The sequence below is a fragment of the Felis catus genome, chromosome C1, assembly GCF_018350175.1.
Source record: "Felis catus isolate Fca126 chromosome C1, F.catus_Fca126_mat1.0, whole genome shotgun sequence".
Lineage (NCBI taxonomy): Eukaryota > Metazoa > Chordata > Mammalia > Carnivora > Felidae > Felis > Felis catus.
In genome coordinates this window covers 37,438,025-37,456,425 of record NC_058375.1, presented here as the reverse complement: position 1 = coordinate 37,456,425, position 18,401 = coordinate 37,438,025, and the positions used below count along the sequence as shown (strand labels likewise).

The window sequence follows — 18,401 nt, the reverse complement described above, 5'->3', positions numbered from 1 at the left end:
GAATTTGAAATGCTGCTGGCACATCTGGCAATAGATGATGGAGCTTGGTACAGTAATTCTTACTTGCTTTGACATAATTATGCATGTAGCTTTTTGGTCACATGGAAGAAATGAGAGAATTGAAATATCACAAATCAGAAATTGTTTAATTTTGTTAATCCAAGGTATATATGTGTATACATGCACCAGTATGAAACAAAACCTTTAGAGATGTGGACAAATTTCAAAGTTATATTTTTTTTAATTAAAAAATAAACATTTTTTAATGTTTATTTTTGAGAGAGTGTGAGTTGGGGAGGGGCAGAGAGAGGGAGATAGAGGATCTGAAGTGGGCTCTGTGCTGTCCTCAGCGAGCCAGACGTGGGGCTCGAACTCACGAACCACGAGATCATAACTTGAGCTGAAGTCAGGTGCTCAGCCACCTAAGCCCCCCAGGCGCCCCTCAAAGTTTTATTTTTTAATGGAGCACCTGGGTGGCTTAGTTGGTTAAGCGTCCAACTCTTGATCTCAGCTCAGGTCTTGATGTCAAGGTGGTGAGTTCAAGCCCTGTGTTGGGCTCCATACTGGGGGTGGAGCCTACTTAAAAAAAAAAAAAAGTTTTATTTTTTTATTTCCCTCCCCTCACAGTTTTAAAATAATTGTATAATATTGATTCTTCAGGCTCTGCAGCACCATGTATGTAGCAAAGATTCCTTGGATTGTGGTAAACTGCTTTCCCTAAGAGCTCATATCACTTCCAGGGAAAGTTTGGACAATGTGGATTTGGACTTGCATTGGGCAGCAGTAACTCTAGCGCATACTTTTAAATGCACACCTGTGAAGCCCATCCCTATTATTCCAACAGCCCTGGCAAGAAACTTGAGCAGTAATCTGAATATTTCTCAAGTTCAAGGTACCTATAAATATGGGTAAGTAAGAGAGAAATTAATTTTAAATATTGGTCACATTAGTATATTTTCATGTGAAATATTTGTGCATTCAGTTTACATGTCAGAGATCTGTGGTGGCTAGATAAATAACCAAAGAAGGTTAAAATGTGATGTTAAATTTTGTTGAATGTAGTTCAGAGTTGTGCCTATCACCCCAAGAAAAATTACCGGTAAAATTTATATTAAAAATTGGTTGTATTTTGTAATTTAAAAATAGGAGAGATTATCCTCCATGTCATTTTACCCTTTGTATTTTGCCGAGTTTTGGGTTATCATCTTTTTGTCTTTGTCTTTTTCTTTTTTAAGCTATAATCTGACTATGAGCCTAATAGAGGCTGAATTTTTTTTTTAATAACTTGCAGTATTAATTGTGAATAATAGTGAGCACTGCAGAGAGAGAAAGGAGATTGCTAAATCAAACTTCGTAGTACTCTTGCTTGCCAAATTGTCAGCCACTGGAGGGTGAAGTTTCCCCACAGAGCTAGAGCAGCATTCTCTCCAGCTTCCTATCACCACTCTTAGTTTTTGAGGGACGGAAAGCCAAATTGCATGCTTTCTGACCCTCAGCAGGGATACTTCCCTGGATCCTCATCCACTTTCTTTATCCGTTGTTTCCTGAGTTAGGTTAGACAATGTAAGCACCGTCTGCTTTAAAGTCTAAGCAGTTCGCTTCTGGCTTCCTTTGCCAGTGACTCCACCCTAGTTCCTGTTAGGTCTCTAGAGCCAAAAGTGTTTGCCAAGATACACTCCACTCTAAGTCCAATCTAAAAATGCCTCTTCAAAAGAGGAAAAGAAAAAGAGAGGGTTTTCTTTTCAGAGGGTCCCTGGAATAGCAAGAAAAGTCCTATATTTGAGTCCCAAAGGCTGACCAGAGCACCTTTCTGGCTGGAGCGGTACAAAAGAAAAAGTGTGTGTTCCAAAGTCATGGTATGGTCAGAGGTGATAGTGATAAAAGGTGTATGAATTTAGTGAAACATTTGATTCTCTTGGAATAATAAAGTGCTTCTCAGTTGGGATATGGGAATTTGTGCTAAAATTAGCCAGAAAAATGAACTTGTTTTTCATAGTCCCCATGACCATCTACTAGTGAAGCATGAATTTCTGTTTCTTTGAATTTTCTTTCTGTGACCCCTTGACATGCTAGTAGTAACCCAGGATATTCACTATTCTGTCTAATCACCTAGTTCCCTTAGCCCCTTCCTACTTAGATTTATTTAATTTGTGACGTTTGTCCTTTCCCTTGACCACATTCATTTATTTACCCTGATATTTATTAGGATCCATTATGGAATAAGTATTGTGTTAGACACTAGAATTAAGTAGGTAAAAACCATATTTATTGTTTGTTAAGTATATTCTTGCGTAAACATGATGCAGGTAAACATAATAGGGGCTTATATATAGTGCAGGGAAAGCAGGAATGTGTGTCCAAACTAAAGAATAGAAAGTTATCAGATGGTGAAGGCAGAAGAGCTTTCAAAGCAGGCTTAAGTGTCATTTTTTTTATTTAAGATTTTATTTTTAAATAATCTCTTTGCCCAGCATGGGGCTTGCACCTACAACCCCAAGATCGAGAGTCACATGCTCCACTGACTGTGCCAGCCAGGCACTCCTAAGTGTCATTATTGATCCATAAATCTCCCTGCCAACTCAGGCTTAATCATCTTGTCACATGGCCTGATAAAACTCATTATCTTTGTGTTTTAAGGTTATTGTAGCAATAAAATATGTCCTCAGTGGTACTACCAAGACTAATGGTATTTTTATTTTTGTGTTTTAAAGCCATAATGATAGGGGTACCTGGGTGGCTCAGTTGGTTGAGCGTCCAACTTATGATTTCGGCTCATGATCCCAGGGTCCTGGGATCGAGCCCCGCGTTGGGCTCTGCACTGAGCTTGGAGCCTGCTTAAGATTCTTTTCTCTCTGCCTCTGCCCCTTTCCCCGGCTTGAACGTACACACATTCGTGCTCGCTCTGTCTCTCAAATTAAAAAAAAAAAACCATAACGATAAAATTAATTCTTGACAATTCTATCGTTATTCATGCCCTTAAAACTTACTGTCAGTAATAGGAGCACCTGGCTGGCTTGGTTGTTGGAGCATGTGACTTTAGATCTTGGGGTCTTGAGTTCAAGCCCCACATTGGGTGTAGAGATGACTGTAATAAAAAAAAACCTTACTGTAAATAATAAAACAATAACAGTAAAATGTGGTATAATGTCCTTTTAGGAAAAAGTGAATTTTGAGGTTCTATCATGTTGGTTCTAATGTTCTCTGATAATGGTTGGAGGAATGTAGTGCATGGAAGGTTGAGCATAACTCACCTAATTCAGCTACCTTCAGTGAGAAGTCACATCTGCTGCATTCTTGTGAAGTCACCTGGATGCTTGAGCACTTCTAGTAATAGGAAATCCACTTCTCCTTGGGAAACCTCTTTGAATCTGAAATTGTCAGCCTTGATTTTACTACTCCTAATTAAAATAAGCGGACACTTTTAGAGCACAATTTTTTAAAGAGAGCGGACACTTTTAGAGCACAATTTTTAAAAAAAAATGTGTGATCTTCAATGACCATTTGAATAGAAATTTAAGATGTTAAATCTCTTTCATCTCTATTACTGAATTCTTTTTTCTACATTTTGAACTATTTTCTGTGTGGGGTGGGGGGGACATTCATTTGAATCATCTTCCCTGCCTAAAATATGCTTCTTCAAGTATTTACGTTATCTCTTTTAGGTAGAAAGTACAAACTCTTAATTGTTTTTACATGAATTTCTTCTGTTTAGATATCTTACCATGGATGAAACACGCAAATTATTACTTTTGCTGGAAACAGATCCCAAGATTTGCTCTCTACCATTAGTGGGAATGTAAGTGTTGTATTATTATGACAGCCTTTTTAGCCACATATGTATTCAAATGTATATGATAAGCATGTTCATCTGTTGTACTATGAATATAAACTTAATACTTAAGTCACCTTATAAAGCCACAGAGGCCAATGATTCTTAAGTTTTCTTATTTTCATAGCAGAATCAGTTAAAACCATATTTTGCCCAATCTTAGGAAGAACTCCAATAAATAAAGCACATAAAGTCAAATTCTTCTGGTTGAAGTTGAAGCCTTCGAACCCTGCTTCTTTAATCTTCATTACTACCCCCTTTCCTTCAAGGCACCTTGAAGAACCCAGGGCTCAGAATAACACTTTAAAATTCACTGCCAGGCAGTTTTTGCAGAAATTCCCTTTAGTATGAATGGCGTTTTCTTTAGAGTTTGTGGTTAATAACATTTAGACAGATTATTCAGTCAGAAATGTATGTTCTTTGAGTATTTATTGAGTGCTTACCCTATGCATAGTACTGTTAGTACTATGTTGGGATTTAAAGCTCTCCAAGGAATTTTATAATAAAGAGCAATAAAATATACAAGTAGAAATAGAAAAATAATAAGGAAGTATATGATTTATTATGAAATGAGCAATCTAGACAGTGCGTGTTATTAGTATTTATTAGAGAGATGACAGGGACATTTTCTTAAAGAAGGCAAATTTGAGCTGGACCTTGAAGAGTTTGGATAATAGAAGGGAGGACTGTTGGTATGTGCACAGTTAAAAAATGAGAAGGCACAAATGTTCTGTAGACTACGAAATGTACAGTGTTTGCTATGGATTATTGATACCAAGTGAATGCCTAGTAAGAGCCTTGGGTATATTGGGCAATTTATATATGTTACAGCATTTAATCCTCTCAATACCTAAAGTTTGCTAACTATATTCTCCTGCTCACTTCATTCTCCCCTAATTCAGCCCCTTCTTTCTAGTCCAGGCTAATTGATTCTAATTGATTCCTACTTTCTATTGTTAACCATTTTGTCTCCCACCATTTTCTTGTCCTCTCAGGGAGAAGAGGGCAGAGAGGAAACTCTTTTTGTCTATGTCTATACCTATGTCTACGTCTATATCTATACCTATACCTATATCTATACCTCTGTATTCCTTTTAATTAATTAGTGAGATCTAGTGTTTATAGATTTCATATTTATGAGCCATTAAATGTATTGCTGCTGAATACCAAGAATTTCTGCCATATTATTACCTTGAGAAGAAGGTAATCTAAAGCACACTAAGTGTTAATTTGGAAGTTACTAAGCTTTTAATTTCTATTTTTTCTTTTAGTTGGCTGTCTGGAATTATACATATTTATAGTCCTCAGGTGTGGGCTTGCTGCTTACGATACATGTTCAGTTCTTCTATTCAAGAAAGGCAAGTGATATTTTATTTTGTAGTTATTTTATTTTGACCTTCTCCCCTGTTCATATTTTACTGGTCTCATTTAAAATTCATGCAGTGCCTTAATACTTTTATAACGTTTACATACCAGAAGACTTTTATAATACTTAAAAACTGTAAGACTAAGAAGGCGCACTAAAAAAAACAAATCTTACATCAAATGGGAATAAAACCAGACCAAAAAAGGTGAGGTTGCAGGATACTTAGAAATGTGAAGGAATTCACTTGTCTAACCACAGGACTGTAACATAGACGATACATTTTTTAGGTGTGGGGAAAAAACCCTAGAAATCCTCTCTTCTAGCATCTTATTTTAAAAATAAAGAGATCAGTTTTCAATGAAATGATTGAAAATGAGTTTGAGTTTGTTGCCTTATTGTGTTTTATTAAATTACACAGTGCTACTACTAGTACCCTAAGAAATATTTGAGATGAAATGTTCAGTTTTCTTCTGGAGCTGAAGCACAAGCATTGGAACTAACAAAGAAATTTTCTAACCTCAACTCCTCATTTAATTTTTTAATGTTTTTTTTATTTATTTTTGAGAGAGTGCAAGTTGGGGAGGGGCAGAAAGAGAGAGGGGGACAGAGGATCCAAAGCAGGCTCCTCGCTGAGAGCACCAAGCCCAATGTAGGGCTCGAACTCACAAACCATGATTTCATGGTCAGACACTCAACCAACTGAGCCACCCAGGCGCCCCTCAATTCCTCATTTAATTTTTTATTTTGTATGTGATACCACATTTGCCTCTTAGCTTTCTCGTCTATTAAAAATTTCCAGGTCGGTTTGTGTCTACCTTGAGTAGCTATAATATACTTTTAAAAATATTTTATTTCTTTATTTTGAGAGAGAAAGAGAGAGAGCATGAGTGGGGTAGGGGTAGAGAGAGAGGGAGAGAGAATTCCAAGCAGGCTCCAAGCTGACACGGTGCAAAGCCCAACACGGGGCTTGAACTCCCAAATCATGAGATCATGACCTGAGCTGAAATCAAGGGTCCAAGAGTCAGGTGCTTAACCATCTGAGCCACCCAGGCGCCCCAGGCAATTTCTTTGATACCTGAACTCCTTAATTTCTGCCAGCCCTTTGAACCAGGGAAGAGTTAGCACTGCTTAGCATAGCTTAGGTTGGTACTTTACAACATTCTGAACAGTGGTCTTGTCGGACCCAAGAGAGAGGAATTGAGGAGAGTACACATTCTGCCTCTACAGCACTCACTTCTTGTTTTTAAATTAAGGGTGTAATGTATCCCCACTTATTTTTCATTCAGTGTTTTACCAAGGAGAGACAACTACTTAAAAGTGTTTTTATTCGTTTATTATTTTCTAAAAGTATTTTTAACTATAGGCTGTCATCCCATTCCCGCCCTCCCACCCCCCACCATTTGAAAGAGCAGAGCGTTCTATGAAACCTTGCTTAAGTTGAAATGATGTAAAGCAAAGATTACCATTAATATATATGGGAAAATTTTTGAGTGTTCCCAGACCTAGAAAATAAATAACCTCTCTGGCTTTTCTGACACCTTAGGTCATGTCTTGCTAATGGATGCACAAAATAAATTGAGATAAAACACAGTACTCACAGAGTTCAAAGCTATGACTGCTCGATACTGAGCTACTGAGTGTGGTTCCTGGGGAAGGAGCCTGGTGGGGCCCCTCTCATGCAGTGTGTGCTGTCTCTGTAACGGCTCATGCAAAACAGATGCTGCACGTTATTTTCGGTTCTGCCTTTGTATTGTGAGAGCAAAAATCTTCAGATTTCTTTTGGTTAGTGAAAACAGGTTCTCCTAATGTTGTCTCCTATAAAAGTGAAGTGGCCTAATGTGAACTTTTGAAAAAAGGGGCTATCTGCACTGGTTTTAAGGATTCATGATGACTTCATAAATATTTTTGTTGAGTCATAGAGTGAATAATAAAATGAATGTTTTTTATCAAGTGTTTATAATCATGAAATATTTAAATAATTAAAATATCCACTTAGAAGTTAAAAATGATACAACTATAAATTGTAATACTGGCTAGTCACTAAAAAAGAATAAAGAGGTCTGAGGTATAATATAGAATAGTGACATGGGAAGAAATCCAAGATAGTCAAATAAAAAAATAGCAATTGCAGGGGTGCCTGGGTGGCTCAGTCTGTTAAGTGACTGACTTCGGCTCAGGTCACGATCTCGTGGTTCACAGGTTCGAGCACTCTGTCAGGTTCTGTGCTGACAGCTCAGAGCCTGGAGCCTGCTTCAGGTTCTGTGCCTCTCTCTCTGTCCCTCCCCCACTTGTGCTCTGTCTCTCAAAAATAAATAAACACTAAAAAAAAAAGTTTTAAAAATAGCAATTGCGAATACAATTGACCTTTGAACAATGCAGGTTCAAAGATCTGCATATAGGGGCGCCTGGCTGGCTCAGTCAGTAGAGCATGTGACTCTTGATTTCTGGGTCATAAGTTCAAGCCCCACATTAGGTGTAGAGTTTATTTAAAAAAAGAAAACAAAAAAACAAAAAAACAAAACTGGGGGCACCTAGGCGGCTTAGTTGGTTAAGCCTCTGACTTTTGATCTCAGCTTAGGTCTTGATCTCAGGGTCGTGAGTTCAAGCCCTGCATTGGGCTCTGTGCTGGGTGTGAAGCCTACTTAAAAACAACAACAACAAAAAACTGCATAAAACTTGATTCCCCAGAAACTTATACTAATAGCTAGCTCACCGTTGACCAGAAGCTTTATAGATAACCTAGTTAGTTATCACGTATTTTTTTGTGTTCTATGTATATATACTTTACGTGTTCTGACAGTATTACAAGTATTTTTCAATACAGCAATCTGGAGGAAAGTTCTTAAGAAAATCATAAGAGTAAATACATTTATAGTACTGTGCTATATTGGCAAAAATTCATATTTAAGTGGGTCTGTGCAGTTCAAACCTATGTTCAAGGGTCAACTGTAGTATGTATGGTATGGTCTATTTTTGTTAGATTGTATAAGATGTTTTTGCATGCCTGGGAGAAAATTATGTACATTAAACCATAAAGTGAATTGGTTTTCTATTTTATATATCCCTATTTTGCTTAAAGTTTTTACAAGGAATATGTACTTTATAATAAAGTGTATTTTAAAAATTAAAAGTCAGTAACACTAAAAAAGTAAGCATAAATTTGCTCCCCAGTTTTCTTCCCAAAATTGGACTGTTTAAGTAGTTTATTAATTAGGTTGAGAGACTCTTGTAGGAGTTCTTAAAAGTGTACTTTCGTTATCCTCAGTAAATTTTAATTTAATGGCATTTTTTTGTCCAGGGTTTTTTCAGAATCTGGAAATTTCATTATAGTTCTCTATTCTGTGACACATAAGGATCCTGAGTTTTATGAATGCCTCTCCTGTGATGGCAGGTCATCATCTGACCTTCAGTTCCAGCTACTAACCAGCAAGGAAACATTACATCTTTTCAAAGTAAGTGATTTGATTACCTAGCACTTTTTTTTTTTTTTTTTTTTTTGAGACAGTGAGAAACAGCAAGCGGGGAAAGGGCAGAGAGAGAGAGAATCCCAAGCAGGCTCTGTGCTGTAAATGCGGAGCCTGACACGGGGCTCAATCGCACGAACCGTGAGTTCATGACCTGAACTGAAACCAAGAGTCGGACACTTAACCAACTGAGCCACCCGGGTGCCCCTGATTCCTAACATGTAATCACTAGTTAGGGTTGCCTGTTGGCAGTTTAAACCCAATGATTTTTACCCTTTAAAATAAATAGTAACTCAGACTATTAGGCTTTGTTTATAATTATTCTTATTAAATATTAACTTCATTTATGGTTAATATCGTTTTATAAATTTTAGACCATGTCTCCAGAACCAAACTGTAATACAGGATCAGAGCTTTTCCGCAGAATAACTTACCCAATTTTTTCTGAAACCTTTGAAGAGTATCAAGAAATTTATATATCATTTTATGATATTGAGAGTTAGTTTGTGATCTTTGCATTTTGTGTGCCCTGTTATTTTTTAAATGTGTAGATATAACAAATGGTTTCTCACATTTGAAAGTCAGTGTTTAGGGGCACCTGAGTAGCTCAGTCATTTGAGCATCCAACTCTTGGTTTCAGCTCAGGTCATGATCCCAGGGTCATGGGATTGACCCCCACACTGGGCTCTGCACGGATTACGGATCCTGCTTAAGATTCTCTCTCCCCCTCCCTCTGCCCCTCTCCCTGACTTGTGTGCTGTCGCTTTCTGTCTTCCTCTCTCTGTCTCTAAAATTAAAGAAAGTCAGTGTTTATATATAATCCTAGGAATCAGAATAGATTGTTGCTATAGCTCATAAAACACATAAAAATACATCTAGGTGATGGTCACAGAAAAAGTAGATCTTTGAAACCATAAGTGTCATGATGTAAAAACATTCAAAGACTACTTTTCAGTAAAATGATTGATCGTCCTAGATCAAACCAATAATAAAAAAAATTCTGGGAGCACCTGTCTGGCTTAGTCAGAAGAGCATGCAACTCTTGATCTTGGGGTTGTGAGTTCAAGCCCCATGTTGGATGTAGAGATTACTTAAATAAAACTTTTTTTTTTAATTCTGTATTTTATTACAAAAATATTGAATATATTTAATCATGTGTTTTCGCTCTGATATTATTTTGTGCCTTATTTATTTTTTTAAATGTTTATTTATTTATTTTTGAGAGAGGGAGGGTTAGAGAGGAGGAGACAGAGAATCCAAGCAGGCTCTCTGCTGTCAGTGCAGAACCCACGAACCATGAGATCATGACCTGAGCCAAAATCAAGAGTCAGATGCTTAACTGACTGAGTCACCCAGGCACCCTTTGTGCCTTCTTTAATTTCATTTATAGGCTATCAGTTCATGAATCAAGTTTTTGTATTTTAATTATAAATATAATTATTTTAAGTGAGGTCTAATAATTTACTTCCATTTTAGAGACATATATCATTTACTCATTCTTTATGTTATATCCTCAGTCCAGTTATTATTTTCACTGAGTCCCTGATTATTGAGTAAGTTACATAATACAGGTAATTATGTTCTCGCTTTCATTTATGTAGCAGGGAAATGGACAATTTAAAAAGGTTACATAAAAATAGAACTAACATGTTTAAGGAATTACACTTCTGGATATTTATCCAAAGGAAATGAAAACACAAACTTGAAAAGGTATTTGCACCCCCATATTCAGTGCAATACTGTTTTATAGTAGCCAAGACATGGAAGCAACCTAAGTATCGTATCCATTGATGGATGAATGGATAAAGAAAATGTGTGTATGCGCACACACACACACACACACACACACACACACACACACACACACGGTGGAATGTTATTCAGCCATAAAAAAGAAATACTGTCACTTGTGACAACATGGTATTATGCTAAGTGAAAAAAAATGATCAAACTGTACTCATAGATACGAAAAACATATTGTTGCAGTGTGGTTTGGGGTGGGCATAATGGGTGAAGGGAGTCAAAAGGTACAAACTTTCGGGGTGCCTGGGTGGCTTGTCAGTTAAGCATCCGGCTTTGGCTCAGGTCATGATCTCACGGTCCGTGAGTTCGAGCCCTGCGTTGGGCTCTGTGCTGACTGCTCAGAGCCTGGAGCCTGTTTCAGATTCTATGTCTCCCTCTCTCTCTGCCCTCCCCTGTTCATGCTCTGTCTCTCTCTCTGTCTCAAAAATAAATTAAAAAAACGTTAAAAAAAAATTAAAAAAAAAAAGGTACAAACTTTCAGTTCTAAAATAAGACATGAGGATCTAACATACAGCATGTTGACTATATTTAATAATATGTATTTGAAAGTTGCTAAGACAGTAGATCTTAAAAGTTCTCAGCAAAAGCAGGACACCTGGGTGGCTCAGTTGGTTAAGCGTCCGACTTTGGCTCAGGTCATGATCTCACAGTTTGTGAGTTTGAACCCTGCACTAGACTCTGTGCTGTCAGCACAGAGCCTGCTTCAGATCCTTTGTCTCCCTCTCTGCCCCTTGCACACACTCTCTTTCTCTCTCTTTCAAAAATAAACACTTAAAAAAAAGAAAGTTCTCAGCACAAGGAAAAAGAATTATAATTTTGTACGGTAATGGATGTTAACTAGACTTATTGTGAGCATTTTGCAGTATATACAAATATCAAATCATTATGTTGTATGCCTGAAACTAATGTGACGTGTCCGTTATATCTCAATTTTAAAAACAATTTTTTTAAAAAGGTTACAGTAATAGAAATAAGTCTCCTACTTCCCGTTGTTTCAGAGCTACTTTTCATTCATTCATTCATTCATTTTGAGAGAGCGAGTGAGCATAAGAGTAGGAGTGGGGGAGGTGCAGAGAGAAAGAGAGAGAGAGAATCCCAAGCAGGCTCTGTGCCATCAGCACAGAGCCTGACTCAGGGCTTGAACCCACGAACCATGACCTGAGCTGAAATCAAGTCAGAGGCTTAGCCGACAGCCACCCAGGTGCCCCTCAGAGCTACTTTTCATCTAAATAGAATTCTCTGTTTTTTCTATTTAAGTCAGCTCTCCAAGTATGCCCTTCTTTATTTCAGAATGTTGAACCTTCTGATAAAAAGTCAATCCATTTTGAACTGACTGCTGAAAGCCAAAATGCAGAAACAGAGTTTTTCAACAAAGTTTCCAAGAATCTTTCAATTAAAAGGTAAAAGATACTATTTTCATGTGTACTTTTTTTTATTATATTCATTAGCTTTAATGAGTAATGAAAGTAACTCCCTAATCTGATGAAACTGATTGTATTATCTTATATCATAAGATGTCCATGCATTACTTCATACTCGGATGAAGTGACAACTTTAATGTAGTTGTCATTTGAGTTGCTTTATTACATAGGGGCAGGAAGTATCAAGAAATTATCTTGCTTAGGAAGAAGCTCCTGTTTTTGTTTAGTTTGCCTTCTGTTTGTTCTTCTCTGACTTGTAGTTTTAAACTTGGGTCTATCCGAGAAACTGTGGTAAAAAAAAACTTCTCTACCTAAAAAAGAAAATGCTCTTGGGGAGTATTAAGTGAATACTGGCTGTGATTTTTGGGGTCAGTATATACTTGTCCTGGTAAAAAAAAAAGATACTCCATTGTATTAGGGTTCTCCAGAAAAACAAAACCAACAGGATGGAGAGAGAGAGAGAGAGGGAGGGAGAGAGAGAGAGAAAGCTTTGTTTTATGGAATTGGTTCCTGCAGTTGTGGAGGCTGAGAAGAGTTGCATTTAGAGTCCAAATCTGCCAGCAGAATTCCCTCTTCTTGCAGGGGGTCGTTCTTTGTTCTATTAAAGCCATCAGCTGACTGGATGAGGCCTGTCTACATTTTGGAGGATCATTTGCTTTACTTGGAGTCTACTGACTTTAATGTTAATCTCGTCTAAAAGTAACTTCACACAAACATCTATAATAACGATTGACCAAATATCTGGTTATTGTGGCCTAGCCAAGTTGACACGTAAAATTAACCCTTCATATCCCTATCCCAGCTTTCTTATGTATTCTCCTGTATGCCAGGTAATGTGCTAAAGACTAGAGATATGGTGGTATTAAAAACAGATACAGACTTGATTTCTTCCCTCGTGAAATTTATAGTCCAGTGATGGAAGTGTTGAATGTTCTCCATATTACTGGAGTCACATGCTCTACTGACTGAGCCAGCCAGATACTCCTACAAATGTTATTTTAACTTGCCCTAGTGGTTAATTTGTCCTTTTCTCAACGTTTTGAATATAACCTTAACCTGTCTTTGGGTCCCTTTATAATACTGTTTAGTATCTTGCATGCAAAACAGGAGGTGTAAGGTTCATTATAGGTTATTGCAGTGATTGAGAAAATGGCTTGATTTTTTTTATAGGATTCATTTATCACTTGATTCTGTAGGTGGAAATTAACTATGATATGATTTTAAAATAAATGCCAACTATACCAATTATTTATAGAGGTCACAACATAATAGTTGTGAGCTCAGTTTATGGTATAAGACATTTGCATTCAAGTCCTGGTTCTATACATCATTATTCCATCTGTAAAATGGGAATTATGACTGAATCTGTATTAGTTTCTGGTTGCTGCTGTAAGAAATTTATTATTTTCCAGTTTGGAAGGTCAGAAGTCTGAAATGGTCTTTGAGGCTAAAGTCAAAGTGGTGAGAGGGCTGCATTCCTTCTGGAAGCTTTAGTAGAGAATCCATCTTATTCCCTTTTGCACCTTCTAGAGGCCATGTGCATCACTTGTCTGGTGGCCCCTTACTCTGTCTTCAAAGTTAGCAGTATAGCATCTTCAGATCTCTGTCTGACTTCTTCTATCCTCACATCTTCTTCTCTGACTCTGACCCATTTGCCTCCATTGTATAAGGGCCCTTGTGATTACATTGAGCCTACCTGGGTAATCTAGGATAATCTCCGTATCTCAAGATCTTAACTTAATCACATCTGCAAACTTCCTTTTCCCAAGTGCAGTAAACATAGTTACAGGTTTTGAAGATTAGATAGATACCCGAGGTGTGCTCTCTCCGTCTTTGGGCATTTTAACTTATCCTGGGAATAGTTTAGATCACCGGAAACCTATGTTCCTACAGGTTTTCAGGAATACCATCACTGTCTGTTGAAGTCTTTATTCAAGATTTTATGGATTATTTATGGAAGAAAAAGCCAAATTTAGGAGACACTTATTTCTTTTTTTTTCTTCATTTTTTTCTTAAAGTTATTTACTTACTTTTGAAAGAGAGATTGAGAGCATAAGTGGGGGAGGGACACACAGAGAAGGGGAGACAGAATCTGAAGCAGGCTTCAGGGTCTGAGCTGTCGGAGCAGAGCCCCATGCGGGGCTCAAATTCACAAACCATGAGATCGTGACTGGAGCTGAAGTCGGACACTTAACAGACTGAGCCACCCCAGTGCCCCACTTTCTTTAACATTGTTTTTGAAAATTTGGCCAGTTTTCAACTCTGATCAGAGCTTTAGGAATGATCATTTTTAGATTTTAGGAAAATGTTCATCTCACCTAAAGAACTGATGTTATAGTTATACAACATAAAGTTTTTTCTTTTTGCCTTGGGTCCTACAAAAGCTCAGAAATGGATTTTATTGCTGAATGTCAGAAATTTTATGTGTATTTACATGTTTGTGTTACCACAAGTAAATATGTAGCAAATATTAATTCCTTGCCACAAACTCAGGTGTTCAAAAAGTGTTAACTTTTTTCTTTTTAAAAGTAATTGAACTTAATTTCTAATTTGACCACCCAATTGGTTATAGAAACCAAATTTCAGTAATTCAAGTTCTGTTTGTCTTCTTTCCTCTGAGGTTATATGCAATTTGGAGGAATTAATGCTGTGCCAGTAGTAGTGTCCTGGGGTGACATGATTATCATCCATCCAAGCTGCCATCTGCTGAGATGTTTTCATTTGCGTCTGGTCTTTGGCAGTAGGTTTGTGCAGGCTTCTGCTGTGACCTCCTTACTCTAGTCAGGTCGTTGGTTCTCTGTCATGTCTGTGCTACCCTGAGGCACAGGGGATATAATAATATTCTCCATGTCATTCTTGGGTGTAGGGGGAGAACTTTATGGGACTGAGTGCAGACCCTGCTGCTTAAACACACCATGCAGACATTCGGATTGTTTCATTGCAGCACCTTGGTGCAGAAAGAACTCTGTGTTTGCTTCTCCAGACCACCAGGGTTTAGGCAAAGGTCTCTTCTGCTGTCACACCTCCTACCTGGGGGCTTCTTTGTGCTCCCTGACCAGAGAGACAGGATGTAGGACACTTTCTAGGGATTCCATCAATGTCTATGCTCTTTTAGCTTCCTTCTGGCTTTTCTCTTCCCTGAACTCATCCTATTGAGACTTTATCTAGGATGCAAAAAAATCTGATGCATATAGTCTTCCAAATTTTATTTTAAACTCTAATTTTGGCTTTTGAAACTCAGTACTCAAAATTGTGTCTGTGTTCTATTGGAGCAGGCGGCTGTGACCCAATGACTACAACTGACTCAGTAGGAGGAGGCACCTCAGTTAATGTCTCCAAGCTCTCCCATCACAGCTATCAGTGCACAGGAAGGTGTAGTAGTTCTCTCTTAAGTTCCCTTTTTAACACAGTGTTTAATGCAGTGAATGTATAGCTCTGTCACCAGATTATAATTCTTTTTTTAATTTGAGAGAGAGACTGTGCACACGTGCACAGGAGAAGGACAAAGAATTTCAAGCAGGTGCCACACTCAGCACCGAGCCTGACAAGGGGCTCAGTCCCACGACCCTGAGATCATGACCTGAATCAAAACCAAGAATCAGATGCTCAACCAATTGAGCCACCCAGGCGCCCCTAAAGTTTTGCTATGGCAAGCCCTATGCCTTATTTATAACTACATTCCTCAAAGTGTTAATCGGAAGGTGCTCAGTAACTGTTGATACATATATATTTTTAAAAATTTTTTAATGTTTATTTATTTTTGAGAGAGACAGAGTGCCAGCAGGGGAGGGGCAGAGAGAGAGGGAGACACAGAATCCAAAGCAGAATCCAGCTCCAGGCTCTGAGCTGTCCGCACAGAGCCTGACGCAGGGCTCAAACCCACGAACTGTAGGATTATGACCTGACCTGAGCTGAAGACGGATGTGTAACTGACTGAGCCACCCAGGTGCCCTTGATATTTTGTAAACTTCCCGCAATCAGGCAAAGAGAGGTAGTTTATTAAGCATGAATCTGACTGCACCAGCTTTCCTAGGCAGCTAACACTGGCCCAAAAAAAAATAATTTGTGGTTGTCAAATACCAAATTAAATGATCCAGATACTACTCTGGTTTATTAAAGGACTTTATTCACTTTCAAAAAGAAAGAACAAATGAACAAATAAGATTACTGAAGACTTTTCTTTATTCCCTTCTATTTTTTAGGTCTTCCCAAAAGTTATCTCCAGGGAAAATGCCAATAAATGATCATGACTCTGGTGTTGAAGATGAAGATTTTTCTCCAAGACCAATTCCTAGTCCTCATCCTGTGAGTCAGAAGGTATCACTGATCTTATAAAGAACCCACCTATTGTTTAGAAACCGAAAATCTCTTAATGTTAAAGCATTCAATAATATTACCTGAAACTTATTTAATTTTTATTCTAAGATGTATCTAGCTATATATCAATGTGGCTATATCTATATATATAGATACAGATATTTCTCACAAGTATATGTAATTATTGTATGCAATATATATACATATGTGTGTACATATTGTAATAAGTACTTTTTATTACTACTTCCAGAGAATACTGAGGCACAGATTGGTTAAGTACCTGCCCAGTATTAAACAACTAGTAAGTAGTAAAATTGGAATTCAGTAAAGCTAGTAGTTCAGGAGGTTTGGTTTCAGAACCTGGTGCTTTTAAAAAACCCATGTAGGGGCGCCTGGGTGGCGCAGTCGGTTAAGCGTCCGACTTCAGCCAGGTCACGATCTCGCGGTCCGTGAGTTCGAGCCCCGCGTCGGGCTCTGGGCTGATGGCTCAGAGCCTGGAGCCTGTTTCCGATTCTGTGTCTCCCTCTCTCTCTGCCCCTCCCCCATTCATGCTCTGTCTCTCTCTGTCCCAAAAATAAATAAAAACGTTGAAAAAAAAAATTATTAAAAAAAAAAAAAAACCCATGTAGACTCAACATTCTGTACTACCACCAGAACTTGACAGTGATTCTTATTAACCAAATCTGAGAAAACATGATACTTGATTTTGGAGATTGCTAATCTGTCATAATTTTTTGATTGTAGAATTGTTGTGCCTTAATTGGACTAATTACTTACTAGAAGAAAGTAGGTGAGGGACAGAAAGAAAGGGAGAGAGAGAATCCCAAGCAGGCCCTGCACTATCAGTGCAGAGCCCGACATAGGGCTGGATCCCATGAACTCTGTGATCTTGACCTGAGGCGAAAAAAGTCGGGAGCGCTGGGATGGGCTCAATCAGTTAAGACACTGACTTCGGCTCAGGTTATGATCTCATGGTTCGTTAGTTCAAGCCCCATGTGGGACTCTGTGTGGACAGCTCAGAACCTGGAGCCTGCTTTGGATTCTGTGTCTCCCTCTCTCCCTGCCCTCCCCTGCTCATGCGTGCGCTGTCTCTCTCTCTCTCTCCCTCCCTCTCTTTATAAAAAATAAATAAACATTAGGGGTGCCTGGGTGGCTCAGTCAGTTAAACATCTGACTTTGGCTCGGATCATGATCTCATGGTTTGTGGGCTCGAGCCCCGCATCAGGCTCTGCACTGACAGGTTGGAGCCTGGAGCCTGCTTCACATTCTGTGTCTCCCTCTCTCTCTGACCCTCTCCACCTTGTGCACTCTGTCTCTTTCTCTCAAGAACAAATAAATGAACATGATTTTAAGAATAATAAATAGGGGCGCCTGGGTGGCTCAGTCGGTTAAGCGGCCGACTTCGGCTCAGGTCATGATCTCGCAGTCTGTGAGTTCGAGCCCCACGTCGGGCTCTGTGCTGACAGCTCAGAGCCTGGAACCTGTTTCAGATTCTGTGTCTCCCTCTCTCTGGCCCTTCCCCGTTCATGCTCTGTCTCTGTCTCAAAAATAAACATTAAAAAAAAAATCATTAAAAAATAATAATAATAAATAAATAAACATTCAAACATTAAAAAAAAAGAGAGAGGGTTGGACACTTAACCAACAGCCATCCAGGTGCCCCAGGAATGGGAAAGATTTTTAAAAATTACTATCAAATTATAACCAAATTTACCACAGCGAGTATTGTTTACTTTTTTCTGCTCTTCCAATTACTAGTTGGTATTGATAAAAAGAAGAACAGTGAATAATTTTACTTAGTAGAAAAATATTCTGAAATATTTATTGAAAGATCTTTTATTACCTAAGATACAGAAACATTATTTGCTACTAGATCTATTAAAGCATTCTGCCAGCGATAAATTTTTTTATGGGGAGAGGGTAAAAAAAAGTCTATTATAAAACAGTTTCCCATATTGTGTTATGTGATTTAAGCAACAATAATCAGTGTTCCAATAAAAGGAATTCCATTGTTAAGTAAGTTTGTTAGGGCAGGGACCTTGTTTATTTTCCTCACAGTTACATTCCTAGTGCTGGCACGTAGAAGATGCCCAGAAAATATGTGTCAACTGTCTAAATAAAGAATAAACACTTTTTAATAAGTAACTGGATATAATTTGGAAAATATTAGTGCGAAGAAAGTGAGGCATCCTAAAAAATAC

At 38.1% G+C, this 18,401-nt stretch overlaps 1 protein-coding gene across 15 annotated transcripts in view; it reads left to right on the top strand.

Moving 5' to 3' along the window:
- Positions 1-18,401, top strand: part of STIL (STIL centriolar assembly protein) — a 77,422-nt gene that overhangs the window by 23,459 nt on the left and 35,562 nt on the right. For 13 of the 15 annotated variants that reach the window (XM_045035798.1, XM_045035789.1, XM_045035796.1 and 10 more), the window contains 6 exons: positions 661-908; positions 3,713-3,796; positions 5,101-5,187; positions 8,494-8,647; positions 11,753-11,862; positions 16,086-16,200. In XM_045035798.1, coding sequence (XP_044891733.1) covers positions 661-908; positions 3,713-3,796; positions 5,101-5,187; positions 8,494-8,647; positions 11,753-11,862; positions 16,086-16,200 — 798 coding nt within the window. The remainder of the gene's footprint in view (positions 1-660; positions 909-3,712; positions 3,797-5,100; positions 5,188-8,493; positions 8,648-11,752; positions 11,863-16,085; positions 16,201-18,401) is intronic. The other 2 variants (XM_045035799.1, XM_045035801.1) reach the window with 2 other exon arrangements.